Below are 17,739 nucleotides of genomic sequence, written 5' to 3'. Positions count from 1 at the left end.
AAAATTAAAATTAAAATGAAATTAAGTCTGGTGTGAGTTTTATCCTTAGGAGACTTATACTTTGGGATTTATCCCGGCTTCAAATGAGCAGAGGAAATCTGAGCTCATCGCTAGGTTAATTTATACAAATGTAAAATGCCATAGGCTTGTGCTAATAATGTTAGCATGTTGTATTTGCTTGGAAAACGTGTTTAGTATAAGAACATTATTTTGTCAGTGAACCTTGTGAGCTGTAATGGAACCAAATTTTGTAACATTACCTTTGTTAAATGTTGCTGTTGTCCCTGGTTTTATATGAGTAGAGGAAAAGTCTGCTCGAGGCTAGGCTAATTTATACAATGTAAAATGCCATAGACTTGTGCTAAAAACATTAGCATGTCGTATTGGTGGGGGGAAAAAGTGTCCAGTAAAAGACAAATGCTTTGTCTGTGAAGTACAAATTCCGCTTAAAGCAAAGAATACACAATGATTCTTAGTCTCAGGTGATCCTAATCTAATGAAAGCATAGTTGTGAATATATCTAATTTCTGCTAAGATATCCCCCTAATTTTTACACACTAGACCTCTAAATGCAAAAGCGTAAATACTAAGATATATTGTGTTCCTCAAACTAAGCACTGTTTTAAGTTAATATTTGGTAGTAAGGCAGAAAATTGCATTACAGAAATGGCACTGAATTTGGAACATAAATGACAAATATCAAACATCTACCTAAATACATAACAGTATATTAAACCATGTGCACAAAAACAACTAGAAACACTGGCCTATATTTTACTATCATGTTGAAATAGGTAACAAATTAATTGACAATGTGAACTTAAATGCTGAAATACAATTCAAATTATTTTTTTCAAATCACAGAAAACTCACATGAAAAGATATAAGCATTGCCACTAAATGCAGTGCATTTCTTCATAGTGCCTGAGCTGATCTTAAGACCTGCCTTTTGATGCTATTTCACCCACACACCACAAGGTGATGACATTTCCCTAAATCTACTTAATCAACAGTCAAGGAAGCTCCCTGTGTGCAGCAAATTCATCTCATAAAAGGTGCTATAATCACACAAGCTGTGCAGATTAATCAATTTGATTGCTAATGCAGGGCTTGAATGTGTGCAATCACAGGTAAGAAAGGCCCACCTGCTATTTCCTGCAGCCGATCTTCATCCATGTTGGGGTCAAAGTCACTGCCGAGCACGTCAGTGCTCCAGGTTTCGCTGACCGTCTCAGAGATGTCGCGATCATCTGTTAGACCCATCATGTCTCTAATCTCAAACTTGCGCAGTTTGTCATCCAGGTTGTCCTGAGTAGTAGCTAAAGGAGACATGCAGTGTTGGACAGGGCCCGCAATGAATATCTTTCATCTGTAATCTTTCGTATCTTTCATCTATTTACAAAATTGCCTTATCTGGAAAAGCATTCAGACATACACCCACACACATACCCTGTTCATGCTCCAAAAGCTGTAGAGCCTCCACCCCGTTGCTCCCTGATGGTCCGGCTCCAAGCTCAGAAACAGACTCTCCCTCCAGGTCCAGAGATGACACAGAGTTAGAACGATTGGATGGGCCTGAGGGAAAAAAATGAACCACATAAGGTAACAGGGTCAGTCAGTAATTCAGTCAGTTGTCAGGTCATAGATCAGGTAAGACCTTGTGACTTTTATATGATAATACTTTGAATATATAAAAGAAAAACATTGCAGCACATGGATTAGTTATGTCTCTGCTTCATGTGTCATCAGACTGCAGACTGACCCTCTGAGATGCCTTCCAAGTTGTCACTGCAAAGGGAGAAGCGCAGAGTTTTGTCTGGTTTACCATGCAGCTTGGTATCATCAGCATGGCCATCCCCCTGGGCTCCATCAGCCATCTGCAGGTTCAATACCTACAGAGCAGAACAGAGAGGAAGAGCATACATTAAAATATATCACTTATGTTTGGTTGCTAACTTGCTTTGCTATGAGTCATTCTTGTTAGAGGCATTTTCTCACTCAAAGACAGCATGAGACAGTTAAATTTAGATCGGGGGTTGGTTATATATGAGATAAAAGGTTTCTTATCAGTTGTATAATAATGTAAGCACACACTAAGCACTGCAAAATGTATGACACAGACTCTGGGAAGTCTTACTCCCCTTCAGTGACAGGAAAAAATACGACATTAAATTTATCACATCATCATCTCTCCTGCAAATGACTACATTAATTCAAGTCACATTACCTCATTCTCTGACATCATCCCAGGGACAGACTGTGGGCCAGTTCCTAGTGAAATCACCAGCACCTCCTCTGGCATCAGCTCCTGTAGGGACTCTTGGGAGCTGGCCTCTGCCTCCCCCTCCTGGGCTATGTTGGTACGGCTGCGGCTGCGAGCAGCTGCTGGTTGGTCGGTTGGAGGGAATTCATAGGAAACTGTTATTTGATTGTTACATTCAGAGGACACTAAAAAGAAGATATAATGCTATGTTTCAAACCCAAAAGTGTTCAGGAATGAGGAACTGATGCTTAACCAAATAGTATTTGTGAAAATGAACAGCTCTGGCCTACAGATTAAAACTACAGAACCAACTCATCTGGTATGTCACACCAGTGTGTTGCCTCTAAGTGCTATTCATAAGTTTGAGAATGACTTCTAAATCTAATTAAAAGCTATAAGTCAAAATGGCTTCATCAGTTTCACAAATAAAAATGTCAAATTTACCTTCTGAATGATTTCCAATTCTTTTCTTATGTAGCTACACACTGGTGTGACATTAAAGACAAGTTTATCTCTCATATTTAGATGTTAGACAGTAGTAGGTTAATAATAAAGGCTCAGCTTTTTCAAATCTGAAAATGGTATCATCACAGTTCACTGGTTAAGCTGAAAACACACACAAGCGCATACACAGCTTTGCTTATGTCTCTAGAAAACCAAAGACACTATATACGCTGGATTATTTGAACAAACAATTTTAGCAATACAAGTGTGTAGAACATCGTAACACTTACTCTACATACACATATTAACATGTTCACTCTTGATATAATTTAGTATGTCCTGTGCTGAAACGTGGTACTATGTGCATGTCCAGATACCAACTGACCTGCTTTCAAAATGTGTCTGGGATTAAAATAACAGGCCTGACATAGTGAAATACTTAAGCAGCACATGACATTCATGCCACTCTAAAAACCACTCGGACATTTTCCATTCCTGTGTGTCTGTGGCTGCAGCACACAGCAGTGGTTCTTTAGCTCCATCCACTGGATACACTTCAAAAAATCTGATTAAAAAGAGCAAGTACAGATACTACACAAGTTCACCAAGGTTGTGAATATGCATGGGCTGTCTAGTACCCACTTCTCCAATCATCTCATAAGAATTACATGAAGGCAATGAACACATTTGACCACATTACACTCATCTTAGAAAGTGTTTCCTTTTCTATACAAGTGTTACTATGAACAATGCTTCCAACAAAGTATAAAGAGGGAATTAATGGTTTAAAGAAGCTGGTTATATCACACACTTTTCAATAAAACACACATTTTTTTAAGATCTGACAATGATTACGTTTACATGCACACAATATTCCGTTTTTTTTTGCCCTTATTCTGAAATAGACAATATTTCTACTAAGCGGTTCACATGGCTAATGAAAAGGAATATTCCACTAATATTCTTGTTTACATGCAGCTGACGTGATTGCAGTTGACGTGTCCTCACATGTCGTTTGTTACGTCAAAACATGGAAAACTACAACGGCTAGAGCTGCTTGTCAGGATTTTGTTTTCCACCATTTCCTCTGTTTTTTTACTTGTTCGACAGGTCAAACAGAGCCTCCCTCTTTCATTTGTTCAACCACTGACTGTGAACAGGCAAGAGGTCGTGTGTCACAGGCTGCGGTAAAAACACCAGCTGAGACACATATTCAGAATGTGCTGTATTCATGTTTAAGGAATACTATTAAAACCCAAATAATAGCAGCACATCCCACATGTCTTAATAGGAAAATGCTACATAAGGCGTATTTCAGAATATCAGAGTGGGATATGCTGTTTAAATGACCCATATCAAATTTGTAATATTGTCACATTCAGAATAATAGTACAATATTAGTGTGCATGTAACCGTACCCACTGAAACACTTTAGATCCTCCAATTTGTTTAGAAACACAAAGAGCCAATATAACCACTTAATAACCAATTCCTTGATATTATCACTATAATTCATGTTACCCTGACTTTCTCAGAGATGAGTGGATGCCATATGTGCTATCAAGAACAAAACCACACCATCAGAGAGCCACCATCTCTGTGGGAAGTAACTGCACCAGTGTCTCCCTTATTTTGACCATAACTCAGGCACAGACCAGAAGAAGGAAAGGTAAGATTTTTCCCCACTCTACCTGGTAATGAAAAGCCATATTCCGCTGAATGAGGAAGCAAAAAGGGGAAAACTTAGAAAACGAAATGAGTGGAAAAACAACATTTCAGCTCTAATAATGAGCCAAAGCACTGTGCAAGGCAAAGCAAGCATGGTGAGAGAGCACATAGACAACAGCAGCGCTAGGTAACAGTGGCGAGGCAGGGAGGTTACTGTGCAGTTAACAGCATGGACTAAATGAGTGTTATCTAACACGCAACTGGGTGAAACAACAGTTACATGGGTTAACTTCCACTCCAGCTGTACCACGACTGACGGGCTACCCACCAAAAGGGGTTACTAATGGAATGTGAGCAGACAGAGTGGTGGTTGTGGGGTCCCAGGATGTTATAGCAGCTAAGTGTTGTCCTGGTCATTCAATGGCAGCACAGGAGGAAAGGAGAAGGACAAGATTGGGAGTTGGAGAAAGATTACAAAGTACATCTTAAAATGTTTAAAGTATTTCAAGTATTAAGTCAAGATTGTGTGTATAAACGTCATATTTCAGAGTAGCAAGCACAAGTGGTTCATTTCTAATTAAAGGGGTGTTGCTACAGCATCATTTGTCTTGAGAATGCTAATGAAGGTAGTCTATGCATCTTTTCCATCCATTCCAATTAAAAGGAGTTCATTTATATTTGGTAATTTAATTGGTTGTCATTTCTGTAATTGAGCCTCAATCCAGGCCATGCTAATTATCTTTATAACAAGCTGAGAAGAAGCTCATTAGCTTCCTATAAAACACAGGCCTTTCACTAGTCATCACCACTCAACTCTACTTGTTTATTTTGCCTCTCATTAGGCAAAATATTACACTTCTGTTCTCTAGTTCTTGTTTCAAATTGTAGAATTCCTACAAAGCAAAGTATCTTTCAGATCCTCACGTCAGGAAATTACATGAGGTTGCATCACTTTGAGAACATCAATACATCTTTTTTAAAAAGAGGCAGGAAGACAGAGGCCTAGAGGCCATGGAGTTAGGTAGGTACCTATGGGGAGCCTGTTCTTCTTGTTGGCAGGAGTGGTAGCCGGGGAGAGCTGGGGGGTGTTGGAGGGAGTGAGCTCCAGACTGTTGCTCTTCACAGTTCGAGACTGGGGCACGTTGGCAACCAGGGTCTCCAGAGCCATGTGCTCCTCCTCCCGAAGGTGGTCCCCTGCCATCACGTTCCGCACAAAGTCCACCTATGCAGGAAGTAGGAAGTATTATTCTTGAGAACAGCACGATAAAGCAATCAGAAGTTATTCTCAGGAAGATTTGAGATGGCAAGTTTGCACTTGCCAAAATTTACATGATTCTAAGCTGATAGAGTTCAGTGACATAAGGTATTTTGCAATGAAAGGAGGGAAAGAATCAACACAGAGACCAAAAAAAAAAAAAAGTCACTTGAGCTGACTTATGTCCTGACCTGAACGTCATATTGCATTATACATATACCATACTTTAAAGTCATACTATGATTATAAGGTAAGTTAATGCATAAGCTGTCCGTCCTGTCAGTTTCCTGCTTCATTTGCAACTGATTCATATTAAATGTGCACCGACTATCTAGCCTATTTGTACCTGTATGTAGATTGCCTTGACACATTACTTAAGATAAATTCTCGCTACTACACGACTTTCAAAGTCGTCAAAATGCTGTATTGCTCATACTACACAGCCTGTTGTTTTGTCATCGTTAGTATTATGGTCGGTGTGGATTTCACACTTCATGACTGAGCAGGGAAAGGGGGTCACATAAAATCTTTCACCTGCAGGAATCCCCAATGAGTATGTCATTTGATGCACAGGTCTAACAAAAAACCTGGGGTGTGGGGGTGCTTTCTAGAAAACATCAAAGTCAAAAAGTGACAAAGCAGAGTTCAAAGTTACTAGGCTAATAGCATATGGAACCATTGCGTGCAATAGTCCACCTTCCACCTTCTCTTTCCCTCTCTCTGTCACTCTCTTTGTCTCCCTTAAACACACACTTTGCAAAGTGCCACAGTGTTGCTCGTCTCTGTCCTTAACCCATGTCTTGTGCTCTCACTGGCTGTAGCTCGCTAACAAAGTTCCAGACAGATTCTGATATTTAGCCACATATCTGTGGGGCATCTGTGATGCATCGTTGAGCCTCTTGGCTCGGGTCTTTGAACAAACAGTGCTTGAGCACCGATTTGCAAGTGCTGAGCCAACACTGAATTGCCTTGGATTCTGGAGCTTTTGTCAAGAAGCTCCAAAAAACTGTCAGTCAGCGCAAAATCAAGGCTGAAGTCATATGGTGTGATCTATGCTTTAGAAAAACAGGTTTGTCACACGTCTATGAAAGCTTTCACTCATTTGTGTAGCTTGCTTTTGAAAATGTGATCTACATAGTCATTATTGAACTGCTAATAATTTACATGTTAACAGTGCAATAATCATAATCATAATAATAATACTGACATATAGGCAAGCACAGAAATGGCAATTAGTCACATGAAAACCATCAACAACACTGACATGAGGACATGTGCAGTAAAGATATTGCACAGTTGCTCAACAATACTACAAACTATGCCTGAAAAATATAACAAAAATAACACTGAATAAACATCCAAGTGTCAAAAACACTAAACATACTGAGCATTTCCCAAAGGATGTTTACTGCACAGATTTGTATTGTAAGGCATTCTTATTATTTTGTCCATTGCCTGTCCATGAACTCTGCATTGGAACATTTTAAATACTTGTCTTAAGGAAATATGATAATGTATTTCACATCACCTTGTCTGCAGAGACTACCTCAGAACCTAAGGATGTATGGTTCCTAAGTTCTACCCTGTAATGGGTTGGCAGCACATAATGACTCAAACTTTCAAACTGTACGCTGATGTTACAGTTGGATATCAATTGAAAAAGAGCCTACCAGCACCAGCAGCTGATTATGTGTGATATAGACCGCAGTCCTACTGAGGCCTTCCAAAAGGTTCATTGAGGACATGGGTGGGGTCTCAACTGCTCTTCCTCCAATCACCACATCCAGAAAGGCAGCAACACAACTCTGCAGACAGAAATGAAGAACGGTAAATAAGTAAAAGGAGAGAAATATGTTGCGCTCAGGCTAGAATCTAAACATCACAACGGTTTACACACCTTATCAAATTTGGACAAACTGCTTTTCCGCCTTGGGTCTGCATCATCATCAGCCATGGCCAACTGCTGCAAAAGCTGCCCCACCTGTGCAACAAAAAATAAACATCAGTCTTCACTGTAAAATGATTCCAATGTGTACGATGTGTAAACAGAATACACGCTGTGGCACTGACCTGCATTAGATTGAAGCGGGCTACTTCATTGATGGGGGCATCTGAGATGATACCATACTGCTCTGGGTTAACTATAGCTGGGCAAATGAAGCAGGTCAGCAGCAGGTCTGTACACATGGTGCGCACCTCGCCCACCTCAAGACGCTCCACACATGACAAAGTCTTGTACATCTGCGACACAATCCAACGCAGGCTGTGGGGAAAGCAGTAGGTGTTCTGCTTCAGGTAACCAATAAATTTGTTGACCAGAGCCACCAGCTTGGCCTCATTGGCCTCCACAGCTGCCTGCACCCTTTGTTTGTAGCCCTCAGAGCCCTTCTCTCCGAAGCGTTCCTGCTGGGCCGGAGTGAGGCGCTCTGTCACCTTGGCTGGGTCAGTCTCCAGGTGGTCTTCATCCTCCACCAGCAGCTGCATAATGGGTTCATGGAGGGTGGCAGTGAGGAAGAGCTTGGCTGAGTACAGGCCCTCAGAGAAGAGCTTGAAAAGGATGCTGAAGGCACAGGTTCCCCGTCGCAGTAGGCGGCGAGGGTTGTCACTCTCTTTCAGCTCAAACTCCACCAGGTATCGCAACACCTGTGGATTGGCAAGTAAAAAAGTTACACCAGATAAGAACATCTTACTGAGAAGCTATTAAACTGTTTTGCAAATGTGTAACACTAGAGACGGGTTACACTGACCTGTAACAGGTAGCTCTCATCCTCCTGCATAATACAGTTGCCATAAAGAGAGGTGAAGACTGTATGGGTGACTGACTGGGTGTGCTCCTGGTTCAGCCTCTCGCCTGCCACCAAACAGGAAGCCACCAGTCTAGGGTTCTCCCTTAACCTGGCCAAGAACTCGCCATAGATTGTCTCCTGGAAGCCCAGAGTCTTGTAGCCATCAACAAACTGGGTGTCTTCCAGCATTTTGGCATGTTGGCAGCATTCAGCCGGAGAAGCCTCCGCACTGTGGAACAGAGTTTTTCATTACTAAGGTCCAACACATAAAATCTCTCCTATCAATAACTACTATCATTATATACTGTAATTTTCTCTTACTATGAAAACCAGATCTCACCCCACCTACAGACACAGTGGGTTTTAAGGTCCAGTGTGTATGATTTCTACTCATACAAATGGTATACAATATTCATATATATGTTTTCATTAGATTATAATCACCAACAAAGAATGGAAGGGTTTCCATGACCTAAAAATGAGATGTTGTCATCCATCCTTACGGGCCGCCATAGATAAACGAATGTGCGGGAAATCCTGCACTTAAACATTTCACTCTCTTGCATACTTATTGCTAGTGTGCTATTAGTTAAGCTACAGCGTGCCAGTTTTGGCACACATGCCCAAGGTTGCTGACTCCTGAGCTACCACTTTGAAAGCCAAAGTGTATTATAACTGCATGTCTGACCTGGTGAGAATGAGACGATCGAGGTTGATCCTCTGCTGCTTGGCGATCCATGCAGCCCGGTACAGCCTCTCGGCTGTCTTCAGCACATCACTGTTGAGCCTCTGGATGAGCTGCTTCTCCGACGCTACATACAGCCGCTCCTGCTTCAGGTGGTGGGCCAGAGTGTGGATATCTGGCTTCACCATCTTCACCAGCTCACACAGGCAGAGAGGTAAATGACTGGAGCACAAAAGGGACAAGGTGGAATAGAAACCACTCAGTGAGGTAAAAATGTGAAACTACACAAAAGCTCAAATAACATTTTATAAAATGTTAGAATAAAGTCACATTAGCAAAAAAGAATTTAAAATTCCTTCAGTCAGCTGTCTTAAAGGGGAACTCTGATTTTCATGGATAGTAGAAATATTCATAACGTAAACACAGTTGTATTATGTCCCGTGGCTCTGGAGATGCTTTGTCAAGCCTGAGAAAAAAACTGTGATGACTTCAAACCATCAGTATATTAAGTGGTTAGTCATTTGCCAGAAATTTTCACATCAAAGTTGATAGTTGATTATTATTTAAGTGGGTCCACTCCATTTCAGTGTGCTGGTGCACCACTTAACACAACATGGTGAGGGCAGAGAAAGCTGTTGAAATGGAGTGTAATGTGTCAGCCAGCGGCAGCAACTACGAAACTGTCAGCTGACAGAACAAACAAAACCGTCTGCCTACAGGACAAAAGCAGTGGCAGCTTTACTAGTTGAAAAGTGATTGCCTGCATTAACAGTAATGTTCACAAAACTCACTAAAATCTAGCACCAAATCCAGTGCATCTGCTGGCTATGATACCTGTCAAATAGTGTGTGTGGTAATAGTGTGGACCCAGTCATTTGTCGAACAAACAAAAAAACAATCTCTGGGTTTAGCTTCTTCATTGAGTGGGCTTTCTAGTTCTATATCACTGTAGAGTGAATATGTTTGGGTTTGGGATTGTTGGTCAAATAAAACAAGACATATGAAGACATCTCCAGAAACTGATGATTTTTTGTTCTACTATTACACTATTATAACTAGGGCAGAGTCAGGATATGACAACCTCTATTGCTTCAACCTTAACCATCCATTTTTTAATCTGTCTCCTATTTTATTAAAGTGACTTATTAAACTGCCTAAGTATCCCTTTAAGATTAATTCAAAGTGAACTGGAAGGAATTTTCCTGTCAGTTTTTCAGGACGTCAGTGTGTAACTATCTGGCACTGGATTGTAACGATGCAGTGGGACTATATGGCATGTGTACTTGTCTGTTACCGATGAAACATTCTAATAAATCCAAGCTAGCTCTCACTCTGAACTTATCCTATCCCTAACAATAAAGCAGGTCAACTTACCATCCTTTTGTCTTTAACAAATACTATCAGTACTTATTATTTGAGCTATTTTGCATTTAAAAGGAAATGGATCTAGGAGAAGCAGGAAATGGTTCCCTTTTCTGTAAAGGGCTATAAGCTCACACATGATGCTCGCGTCATGCAAGGGAAGTGATCATTTGCATTCCATGTGCTTCACACACACTGGCCCAACGACAACAACAAAAGCACGCTTTTCACAAGCTTCAGGAGACGCTACATAGCAGAATATGCAAATCGCTCCCCCTTTTCCAGATATACACAGCCAAGACATACAATCCAAGCTGAGTGCATGAAATTTGAATGATTTCTTGGTGAATCCTTTGCACAAAAGCCTCTTTGTGGCTACTTGCAAACATAGCAAACACAGATTTAACTGTGGAGTTATGGCTCCGGGAGGAGAATGAGACTAGACTGGAGAAAACTGCCTCAGAGTGGGAATGACTGCAAGGCGCTGTCATTGTTCACAAACTAACAGACAAGCACAACATTAGAGCTGATGTGTCTGACAAATCAAATTGGTTATGCAGATTTAAACTCATAATGATAGCCTCCACACTGAACTCCTTGGCAAAGCAAGACTAAACAGTGCCTACTGATCTCCAGTAACTGTGATAGATTGTCATCATATTTGTAAAACAAAAACAGAAAAAAAAAATCAGGTCAAGTTTAAAGATGCATTTTAGTTAAATATCACTCCAATAAAAAGAAACATTCAGTCTGTTATTATAATGGTTTGAGAGAAAAATTGATATTTATTTCTTCACAAGCTACAACTGCTCCTTATCACGTGAGAAAATGATGGCTGCCTGAGTGCTGCAATCAATCCCAAAAAAATAACAGACAATCTCACGAGCAATTAGTCATTCAGTTATTTATCAGGAAAGATATCAAACATTTGCCACAAACAGTTTTTGAAATGTGTTGTCTCTATTATTTCACATTATTATTAATTGCATTATTTTGGTTTGCCTTTGATGGCACTTGTAACTTGTGTTTTATTTCTATTATTTATTTTTGACATTTTTAAAACTAAAGAGCTCAAATAGCTAACTTGATCATGAAAATAACAACGCTCTACTCTAAATCCCCCTTTTTAGTATTTATAGAGCAGTATATAAACATTTAATAAATGTTGAAACAACAATAATGTGTTTTTGAAGCAGCTTTAAGTAGGATTGCACAATAATACTGGCACGTCATCGGTATCAGCCAATATCGGCTTTAAAATGAACTATGAGAATCGGCCAGCATTCTTTTTCTTATTTTGCACATTGAATGAATATCTAATACACTGAAAAGCACTGTATTTCATGTCTCCATCTGCTGGTGGGACATCACATCATAAGAGTCATAAGAGTATGCATACATAATATGATAATTACACTACAGAAGAGATTTGAAGATCACTAAAATCTGGTGGGGGTAAAAGTGGATATTGATATCAGTATCAATTAATGGCCAAATAAGGTTTGGTGTATCGCCGTATAGGATATTGGCAAAAACTCCAACATTGTGCATCTCCAGTTATAAGTGTTTATTAATGCATTTGTCAACAGCTTAAACTCCTCTTGTGGGCCCCATGAAGGCGGGTATAAAACAGATATGACAATATAATCAATAACAGATGCAATAATATAAAATATGTCTTCCCAGGATTGGTCATCATTGCTGACACAAATACTGTACATTATAAACTCTGACAGATGTCTTTATAGCTGCTTACAGATACATTACAGTGTGTTATAAACCATTAAATGTATAGTGCTTACAATTGCTAAATAATGAGGGTTTGAAGTAAAATGCTACCAAAATATCTATTAGTTGTGGCTCATTCTGGGAATTTGTTGACCTGGTTTAAAGGACATGAGGGTATGTAGTGAGTGGTGCCAACATGCGCTGGGTTTTAACTCAGGCTAATAAGTAATCTGCAGATTATTTTCTCTATTTATTGACTAATTGTTTAGTTGGTAAAATGTCAGATATTAGTGAAAAATGCCAATCACAGCTTCCCACAGCCCAAGGTCTTAAAGCTGCTTTTTGGTCTGACCACCAGTCCAAAACCCAAAAAGATTATGTATATCCTTCTTAGATATCTTTTTCCATTTTACATCTGAATGAGCTGGCAGGTAACTGAGTCACGAGTACACTCAGGGTGTGCTTCCACGTATACACTCATCGTCTTGAATAAGCACATTCCTCACATACTTGGAAGGAAGTGAAAAAAACAACTAGGATATTAAGTGGCCGGCAGAGAGGTTAACTGCCATTTGTCATGGCCTCCTGTGCCCGTCAGCTCCAACACATTCACTGCGTAAAGCCACCTGGTGAGTCAGTCATGGAGAGCACTGAGGAACTCTAAAGCAGAAGAGAAACCAAACAACAGACAGTGTAAGGGAAGGCATAATCTGCAGCCCCCGGAGTCGTGTGAGAGTGATCGTAGTTGTGGCTGGACAGATACTGAGTACTGTTAACATGAGTGACAAGAAGACCATTCGTTCAACCATAACATCAGTGTAAGCACTTTAAATATAACAACAAGGTAGCATAAGAGACAGGAGGAGGGCCAAGACAAAATTGAGTATTTTAAAATACCAGGGCAAGTCCAATCACTTAAGTTATCTAATGACAAAGTTTAAAAGTTCAAAATTATTTTTAATATGCTAGGCACAAAACAGCATTACTTTATGAAGTTAATATCACAGCAAGAGAGTAAAGGTGTTTGGAACGCAGCCCACTCCTCCCACACACATACATAGACCTACCAATGGAACAAAGTTCTTTTTATAGATATTCAAAGGATTTCACTTTCTACAAAAAGGTATTCATGTTTCTGAGCCAACATCCTCTTCACACTTCCCTTTCAGATAATTCCTTACACTGTTCAGTAAGCAGGTACTGTCGACCAAGAAGCTCACATGAGGTTTGAGAGTGACCTTTCCCACCATACGGGCTGGGTGCTGAACCTCAGTACTTTTTGAGTACTACCTGAAACGTATGTAGTGCCCTGGAAAGTTTTTTTTTTTCCTCCAGAGGCTCTTGAACATATGGAAACAGTCACTGATGATAACTACACAATGATTATTGTGTTTACCATATTTTATATACACTCCTGTACCTTTCACCAGTAAAAAAACAAAACAAAAAACCTCACAGCCCTATTCCACTCCATGGAAAACAATCAATGAAAAAAAGTTGGCATTGGGTATTTGGTCCAATTGTCAAAGTTGGTTAGTTGGGGAAAGTTAGGTAGAGGCAAGCATTACTCCTCCCAGATGCATCTTGCCAGTCTGGGGGTCAAAGAAGTGACTTTCTGACCACAACACCCACTTCTCTAACCGCCACTGCCCCAAAGGAATTTCTAACAATGTCTACCCACTCTGACAAAAGAAGCTGTCATGGTGGCCCAAAAAAGACAAAATAATACACACATGAGCTGCGTCCCACATCAGTGGCAGAGTCTTCCTAAATCCATGTTGATATGCCAAATACAGTATAGAGGCCTGCTTCATGTGGCTCCTCCATTTTCAGTTGAGAAAACAGTGTTTAAGCTGGAATCCTAAATAAACTCTGCTGCATCAGCGTGGATATGTAGTTAATCACAGGGTGTTATTTGGAGGCTTTATGAATAAACAGTATTTATCATTAACACAAATCACTATTTACCAGTCGTCCATCATGTGCTGAACTTACATGTTATGACTTGTACTATGAACTTAACCCAGTTTACCAACAGGGACTGTCACTTTACCTGTTGTCCTGAGGACAACTTCCTACTGTTACAAGTTTTTAGGCTCACCAGCTGATGAGGAGCACCACAGTGCACCATTAGTTTTGGTCTCAGCTGGGACAGACAATCTCAACTGGGTCAGAGGTGCAAGTTCAGGGTAGCTTTCTGGCCCTCTGACGGACCCATGAAGGTGGCTGAGCCATGTTTTGTTGCCCAAGACATTAAGTCTACGTTACTAAGTGAAATAGCTCCAAGGAAATTACAGACATTTCACCTAAGAGTAAATCCTTTGAAATGTACAGCATCTGTCATAACAAAACAAGGCAAACAGAACATACACAGATTTGCACATAACACCAGCTTTGCACTTCATTATCCTCTTAAATTACACCAACTTGCAGTCATATACTTCAGTGACTGCAGATTCTCAGAAACAGTATGGAGTAAGGCATAAGGACATGAACTAATGAAGCAGTGACTGCAACACATATAAACCAAGCATCAGGTAAACACCAAGAGACGGAAGGAGACAGTATCGCACTGTATAAAGAATATTAATGCTGTCATCTAGGCTATTTAGAGTTGGGTATTGGTATAGACTGAGATAACACTTAATCAAGTAGTATCGAAACTTCTCTGGTTAAACAATACCTGCATTTGATCCTTTTTGTACCCAGATCTAGGAAAAAATGACTTTTTGGATGGTTTTACTAACGGTGAATCACTGGGAGCATTCTTCAATTTAACATCATGTGTGATTGGCCCACTACCGCAGCAGCTACGACTCATACAGTCTGTGGTGTGGTGAAGTCAAGCTTGGAGTATTTGACGGAGTTGGCGATTTAGCATGCCGAGATTCCATCAAAATGTTCCAAAGTATGGCTGTACCACACGCCTGTGGCGCCTGGTGGCAGTCTTTGCAACTGAATGATTCCATTCACATTATGGGTATTAAATCAAGTAGGGAAAAAGGTAGCAAATTAGGTGCTCAATTGGTATCTGTATCACTTTGAGGGTACTGGTATTGGTACTTGTATCATAATTTTTTAAACGATACTCAGCCCTACATCTGTGTCAACTAAAATGACCATTGGTGTTGTTGATCACCTGCAAAACCTTCAGTACCGTGCATCCTGACAAAAAAGGATCTACTTCAAACTAATGAATGAGCCTAGGAATTATGAATCCAGATACAAAGCAACAAGCGTGCAATCCCTCAGTCACACTTCAACTTTTGAATATGTCATTTACTTTATGTTTTTCTGTGTTTTATTATTATTTTGCTTCCTCAATTTTCATTTCTATATTATGTTGTGCCAAGATTTTGTTTAGTAGCAATCAGGAAGCCTTGTACTATTTGCATATTCAAAATAAACAGTAGAAACAAAAACTTAAAAGTCATTCCACTCTCAAACCATAAAGTAAACTGACCCCATTTCCAAGCAATCTGTACTTATCACTACAGAAGAAGAAAGTCCTGTTGACTGAGCCTCAACTAGAGCTGATTAGGATTTAATCGTACAAGAGTGCGTTCTGAAACTGACTTCTGAAACTATAATGCAAAGGCATGGTTTCCTGTGTAATGTGGCATTTGGCAGAAGGCAAAAATTATTAGTTTTTTTGTGGTAAGCAGATACAGAGCTGTGGAATGAGGAATGTAATGACTGTATATCTGGGTTGAAATTTATTATTATTTTCAACCATTTCTCATTTATACTTTAGATCTTGAACATATTTCATCTGACAAACAGCAAAAACACAAACATATTTTGTTTTATGATATAAAACAGAGAAAAGCAGCAAAACCTCACATTTTACAAGTGATAACTAATAAAAGTGTGCCATTTTAACCTAATAAAAGCCTTCACTTGGTTTTTTTCTATGACTAAATGCTACAGTAATTATCTCTGTGCTATAAAGAGTTAATGGCAATATCAAGTGTTTAAACATTAATGATGTTTTAATGGCAGGACGCTATTATAACTCACGGCCTTACACGCCTAAACGTTACAAACACTGAGTCAGTGGTTATGTTGTTACAACTTTAGCCAGACATTCCCTTCACAGGCTCAATGGGTGGGTGTGGGCACTTCTGACACAAAAAGCTGAGACATTTTAACGTCCTGCTAACGTTAGGTTGCAAGTTTATAGTGTCCTTGATGTGATGGGGTACTAGCCAACCGAGATTTAACGAACAAATCGAGATGGGTTGGGTTAAATAAATGGATATTGCCGCTTTCTACGTTACCTTGGCTTAGACTACCACCAGACGAGCTAAGAGACATATCAAACAAACCACGTAATTAATGTTGGGTCAGCTAAATGCTATGAAGGAAACTGACACAAGCCAAGACACCCAGGTGTTAGCTAGCGTTACACTCTATCAGTCAAGACGGACTTGTGTTTGCAGTGATTTGAGAAGGAGCACAGACAGCAAACTGGTGAGCTGGCTAACCTAGCAGTAGCCTGCTAACGTTAACCAAGTTAAACTCGGCTAACGTTTGCTAGTAAAGCAGGGTAAGCTAACGATAAGCTAGTTAGCTGCGTTAGCTTTAGCTTTAGGTTGCAAGCTCCTGGGTGACCAAATGTGATCGACAAAACGTGCTAACATGAACTCAGCAACTTACCAAACGGAGTTAGCGCGTTCTGGTTGTTCACTGTTTCTCTAAACACAGCCGATCATCAGATTTCTCGAGTCAGAGGAATTGTTTGTTGGCGGTTAGCCGTCTCACACTGGCTTCTGCAGGAGCGAACAGTGCTGTCATTTGCTGTCATCACGAGGAGACCTGCGCAGCCCGCATGCGCAAAGGCTTGTTAAAGGAAGCTTTCCTATTAAAAAAAACCTGGCCTACCACATCATGTTATTCCTGTATTCCTGGTGTCATTTCTGACGAATCATACAGCCGTTTTAAATGGAAACTGAACATTATTGCCCAATATTTTGTGATTTTCTGATTCATATCCTGTATGTATGACCTATCTTAGAGATTAATATCTAAAACTAATTTTAATTTCTGTTATCCTCAATTCAATTTTTCTGCAGCTGCTAGTTGAAATAGTGGCCATATAGCTGTGTTGTTTTCTCTACATCCTTTCTGAAATATCAGTATGTTCTTGGTGAGTTTTTTTTTTACTCCAAGTAGGATACTGTAAATACCTGTCAATCTGTCTGGATCACTGTCACACGACTACTTTTCGTGGCATGGATTAATGCTTTGTTTTATTTTATTTGTAAAAACTAAATTTGGTCCACTTGTATCTCTGTGCCTGCCTAAATAGCCTACATTGGCAAACTATAACTTTAGTCTATATGGCACAATATTGAAAATTGAGCTGACCAACATTGAAATTAATGCTTCTGCAGTGGCTGCACCCCATGTTGAAACCCAAACACTGAAAAAACAATAGGTCATCCTCTCTCTGGTTTTTACATCTGACTGAAATCGAATTAGTTATAATTCCTTATGATTGATCTTCCTGTTTTGTTTGTTTGGGTCTGTGTAGACCAGTTATACA

At 39.9% G+C, this 17,739-nt stretch overlaps 1 protein-coding gene across 7 annotated transcripts in view; it reads right to left on the bottom strand.

Moving 5' to 3' along the window:
• The window catches only part of gapvd1 (GTPase activating protein and VPS9 domains 1), a 35,014-nt gene extending 17,991 nt beyond the window's left edge, over positions 1-17,023 (bottom strand). Inside the window, exons 1-12 of one of the 7 annotated variants that reach the window (XM_033619339.2) lie at positions 16,851-17,023; positions 9,105-9,323; positions 8,378-8,645; positions 7,701-8,273; positions 7,528-7,611; positions 7,301-7,435; positions 5,405-5,597; positions 4,704-4,784; positions 2,228-2,385; positions 1,763-1,892; positions 1,450-1,575; positions 1,146-1,319 (exon numbers count right to left, since the gene is read on the bottom strand). In XM_033619339.2, the coding sequence (XP_033475230.2) occupies positions 1,146-1,319; positions 1,450-1,575; positions 1,763-1,892; positions 2,228-2,385; positions 4,704-4,784; positions 5,405-5,597; positions 7,301-7,435; positions 7,528-7,611; positions 7,701-8,273; positions 8,378-8,645; positions 9,105-9,289 (2,107 nt within the window). In that variant the 5' untranslated portion in view covers positions 9,290-9,323; positions 16,851-17,023. Of the gene's footprint in view, positions 1-1,145; positions 1,320-1,449; positions 1,576-1,762; positions 1,893-2,227; positions 2,396-4,398; positions 4,423-4,703; positions 4,785-5,404; positions 5,598-7,300; positions 7,436-7,527; positions 7,612-7,700; positions 8,274-8,377; positions 8,646-9,104; positions 9,324-16,850 lie in introns of all 7 variants that reach the window. The other 6 variants (XM_078170852.1, XM_078170853.1, XM_078170854.1 and 3 more) reach the window with 6 other exon arrangements.
• Between the last annotated feature and the right edge of the window lie 716 nt (positions 17,024-17,739).

This window comes from Epinephelus lanceolatus, chromosome 9 (assembly GCF_041903045.1).
Source record: "Epinephelus lanceolatus isolate andai-2023 chromosome 9, ASM4190304v1, whole genome shotgun sequence".
Taxonomy (NCBI): Eukaryota; Metazoa; Chordata; class Actinopteri; order Perciformes; family Serranidae; genus Epinephelus; species Epinephelus lanceolatus.
This window is presented reverse-complemented; position numbering and strand designations above follow the sequence as displayed.